Source organism: Macrobrachium nipponense, chromosome 14, assembly GCF_015104395.2.
Source record: "Macrobrachium nipponense isolate FS-2020 chromosome 14, ASM1510439v2, whole genome shotgun sequence".
Classification (NCBI taxonomy): Eukaryota; Metazoa; Arthropoda; class Malacostraca; order Decapoda; family Palaemonidae; genus Macrobrachium; species Macrobrachium nipponense.
In genome coordinates this window covers 19,505,284-19,510,283 of record NC_087207.1, presented here as the reverse complement: position 1 = coordinate 19,510,283, position 5,000 = coordinate 19,505,284, and the positions used below count along the sequence as shown (strand labels likewise).

Here is a 5,000-nt window from a genome sequence, read left to right as displayed (position 1 = left end):
GTCATCACCGCTGGACGCCATGGCGTACTGAGTAGGAGTTCCCCAAGGCTGGTGGCTTTCACCACCACCACTGATGCTATTACTGGTAGTAATGCACCCACCGAAAGAAGACATGGTGCTTTTTTTAAAACCCGACTTTGCTTCCTTCCTTCCTTGTCTTGCTTGCTTTGCTTTGCCTGCTTCCTTCCTTTGCTTGTTTGGTTGTTTTGCTTCTCAAAGAAGCACTCTTTCGCTGCCTTTGATTGCTTGTCAGTAGAACCGCTCTTTTGTTTCTTTTGCCTTCCTTTACTTTGCTTGCCTTTTTTGCCTTGTTACTTCTCAGTTGAAGCACTCCTTGGCCTTTCTTTGCTTTGCTATGCTTGCTTGCTTTCTTCCTTCCTTCTCAGCAGAAGCACTCTTTTTCCTCCCTTTGCTTTGCTTTCTTGCTTCTTTGTTTTTTTTCCTTCCCAGCAGAAGCACTCCTTTGCTTCCTTTGCTTTGCTTGCTTCCTGTGCTTCCTTGCTTTTTTGCTTCCCAGCAGAAGCACTCCTTTACTTCCTTTGCCTCCGTTTGCTTTGCTTTCTTGCTTCTTTGCTTGCTTCCCTCCTCAGCAGAAGCCCTCCTTTGCTTACTTTGGGTTTCTTTCTTCCTTTGCTTCCTGGCGAGTGGAGGCCGACGGATGTCTCTCCTTTTTTGGGTGACTTATGTCTATGCTACAGCCGGACGTAGGAGGCTTAAATAAGGACACAACAAGGATATGAGGGGAAGTCCTTCTAGGAATTAATCCTTCATCTAACGGTCTTTTTATCCCTCTTCTTCTTCTTCTTCTTCTTCTTCTTCCTCTCTTCGTAAGGAGGAGGAAAAGGGGGGAAGGGGGAGTGTCCTGTTTGGTTTGGAGAACGCATGGCTGCCTGCATGTAAGTTGGTAATGATCTGCGAATGACGTCCTTTGTGTAAAAAAAACTAATATACAAAAAGCTTATTTTCCCTATTCCTGTTCCTGGAACTATTGGCATCCTTTCGGGATGTACTAAGCATTCCCCGTGTCTACTGTTGCCTCTCGGCGGCTCGTCCTTGTCGATAATGTATCGTTTACAACTCTTCCATTTGATTGACAGTGGTTGATGTTAAGGATGAATTTTAAATAGATAATGTCTATTCCTTTAATGCTGAATGAATCTGAGCTGCCATTCTTATCAGCCTCTGAAACCTTTGGTTAATACTGGATAATAGTATGAATAATGATCATATGAAGAACTAACTGGAATTACGAATAAGTTGTCGGCTTGTATTCAACATGCTGGTGATATGTGTGTGATAAGTTGAAGATATGTGTTTACGACATTTACAGGAAACTATTCTGGGAATTTTGGCTTTTCTACTGATATGATCATGAGCCTTTGGCAAATACTGTATAATGGTATGGATAACTGGTTGAAGCCATTAATAAGTCGTCAATTTGTATTCAACATGTTGGTGACATGTATGCAACAAGTTATCGACATATGTTTAAGACAATAGCGAGAAATTTTTTGGGGATATTTTGTTTTCTGCTGATATGATCACGGTCCATTGGCCTTGAAGTTAAATTATTAATTTTAAAAGTCTCTGTCATCGGAACAACCAATAGTTTGTCGACTTGTATTCAACATGTTGGTGACATGTGTGCAATAAGTTATCGACATGTGTTTGTGGCATTAGCGAGAAGTTTTCCTGGGGAATTTTTGTTTTCTGCTGATATGATCATGATCCATTGCCCATGAAGGATGACTGTTCTGTATAAAAGTCTGTCATTGTACTTACTTGAAGGATACGATCTTTGCGGTTGGCTGTGTTTTTACGTGTACGTGTGTGTGTTTGTGTGTGCTTGTGTATTGTTAGATCATAAACGAATTTCTAGGCTTTTTGATTTCAGGTTACTAAACATTTGGATTAAAATTCTTTGTAAATGGCAGCCCCAGTAATGAAATGGTGCGGATTCTGAAGATGATTTTATGGCGAGGAGTTTACTAAACATCTGTTTTAATTAGTAAGAAAAATTGCAATGGACAAAGAGTCTTTTGAATTTTATGAAGAAGTGGCTCAAGATAATCTTTCTGGCACTCCAAGTTACGTCAAAGAACGGCGTTTAGTATAATTGTAATAAAATCCACATATAAACATTTTTGAATTTGTTCAGTAAACGAAATCATGTCAAGTTATAGTTAATGACGTGAATTTTGTTAGTGTAAAACTGTTTTGTGCAAACTATATGTAGATATGGTATTACAACATATGTAATGTTTTGTCTATAAAGAATAATAATAATACCTTCCACAGAAAACGGATGATTGGACACCTCATTTGAGCTTGGTGACAAAAACATATAATCACAAGTGAATCTGGAGGCTGTTTTTATAGATGCTGTACACAAGAAATTTTTATTAACCAGGTGTCCATTTTCGTTTATATTAAGGATGTTACGGCAAAAGGCTTCTATTGGTCAGCTACAGAAGTTATGTCCATAGTCTTTGCTACCTAATTCCTAAAGACAGGTTTCCAATAAGGAACAATTTGTGTTGATCTCAGCAGCTTTTTCTAGTTAATACTCTGAAAAAAAAATGGCCCAACTAAATAATAATATATTATACAAAGGTAACTAATAATAATTATCTCAACTAAACTAATAATAATTATACAGGACTGTTGTGCAATAAGAGCCTCAAAAGTTAAAACGAAGATGCAATGCATTACTACCCTTAAAACATTCACCTGGTATTTTTCAGATTCATTTATAGTTTTATCTGATTACTTATCATTTTATTAATTTTCTTTTTTGTGTGTTTGTTTGTGTTGCTTTTGGTTTGATGTGTGTGTTGTTGAATTTGTTGTTTTGATTTTTTGGGGAATAACTGAATCTCTTCTTTCTGTGTTTCCTTTTACCTTCTATAACGTCTTTCAAATGAGCACCATAATATTCTTTGGAAGCTTGAATTTCGAGTCAGTGGACCCTGTGGTGGGCTTGTTCCATATGAATGAGTTTGTCTTTTGGACTTGTTCGCGCAACAGAAGAAGAAGAAGAAGAAGAAGAAGAAGAAGAAGAAGACAAGACGTCAGAAATCTCCTTAAAGCATCGACCAAGATCTGGCGCGAAAAATTTGGCGCGAAATCCACACCCTCCCCCCTGCTTGACGGTAATTCTAAGGGGAATTCCGCCGCCCCACCTCCGCAATCCCCACAACACTCACCAACCCCCGCATAAACAGACGACTAACGGCCATTACGTAAGATCCTCTGCTAAGCCGGGGACGACTTTTTATTCCGCCGTAACTGCTTGAAAGAGGAGGAGCCGTGCTTGAAAGCACAACAACGCCTTGTCACGATGACGCTGCTGGGAATAGGATCATCTGGGAAGAGCGTGTTTTATTTCCTTGCGTTATTTAACGCTCGAGTGCTTGCTTGCTTGCTTGCTTGGTGCCAGAGATCTGTCTATCTGTCTGTCTGTCTGTCTCGCTCTTTCTGTCTTATGCATTGTGCACTGAACTTTGATGAGTTATTAGATTATTACCTCGAGATTTGGCAAACAAGAACATGCAATAAAATAAGACTCAATAGAATATCCGCGAATTCTTTGAACTCGGGTAACGAGCATGTCTGCATGCCAATGAGCAAATAAATAAAATGAATAATAACAAAATAATTTAATGAATAAATCTATAGATCAATTATTAAATGATTTCCTGGCAAACAAGAAAAACACAATAGAATACCCGCGAATGACAATTCTTTGAACTCGCCCGACGCTCTCACGTACGGAGGTCGATCAATCAGAAATCACAGGCAGCCTGTCTCCGCCTACCTGTTGCAACAAACTCGCTCGTTATCGCTTTAATTACCGCGGTTGCAGGCCGCCCTTGCATGATGCAGGATCCTGCGGAAGGTTCACACAAAGAATAAGGATCCAATTACCAGGCTGGATGCTTGCGAGGAAATTCGGAAAGAGGGAAAAGGGAAAATTGAGGAACGAAAATTTTTTTTTGAATAAGGTGGCGTTCAATGTTGGGAAATTGGAGTTGAGGTGCGATCGATAGGTGATTAAAATGTGGATATGTTTCTCGTTGTTTTGTTTATGCATATGCTTTTTTTTTTATTGGTTTATTAATACATGTCTTTTAAAACACTGCGTGAATTTTACATTTATCAAACAACAACAAAAATATTGAATTTTTACTGCGCAAGCAGTGTGTTTTTGACAGATTATTGAACATGGAGACTTTCCTCTTTGTATGTTTATACTCCTGTCTTCCACGATAAGACTATATATATATATATATATATATATATATATATATATATATATATATTATATATATATATATATATATATATATATATATATATATATATATATATATATATATATATATATATATATTACCCAATACATATATATATATATATATATATATAATAGATATTATATATACATATATTATATATAGATATATATATATTTAGATTATATATATATATTAATAATAATATATATATATATATATATTAACATTACTATATAAAATTCGCACCGTACAAGCAAGACAATCTTATGCTAACAGTCATAATTATCTTCAACGCTTCAAGTTTCAGAACAGGGACGCTCACTAATATCAAGTTTAACTGAAGAAAACTTGTTGAAGACAGTTTACCGAAACCGTCTAATACATAAAAAAACAGGAAATATGAAGTATTTATAAGTAACTGATAAATTTAAGGCGTTTATCTTCATCTTTCATCTACAAACGTATTTGGAACAAATCATTTAGGAGGCGAATTTCTTAGCAGATACGAAGCTCTTTCCAAAAGGGTACAATATCATCTCTCTTCGCCTGCTCCGTACTGGTCCTACCTGGCCGAGCTGGTTCACAGTACTTTCTCAGTAAGATCTAGGTTAGTCTGCACCGTACTGGTTCTACTTGGCCAAGCTCGTTCACGGTACTTTCACAGTAAGATCTCTATTCGCCTGCACCGTGCTGGTCTTACTT

At 37.2% G+C, this 5,000-nt stretch overlaps 1 protein-coding gene across 1 annotated transcript in view; it reads right to left on the bottom strand.

Annotated features, from left to right (window-relative positions):
- LOC135226070 (ETS-related transcription factor Elf-3-like) overlaps positions 1–24 on the bottom strand; it is a 4,704-nt gene extending 4,680 nt beyond the window's left edge. The window contains exon 1 of the mRNA XM_064265536.1: positions 1–24. This exon is cut by the window's left edge and continues 193 nt beyond it. Coding sequence (XP_064121606.1) covers positions 1–21 — 21 coding nt within the window. The 5' untranslated portion in view covers positions 22–24.
- Positions 25–5,000: the final 4,976 nt, after the last annotated feature.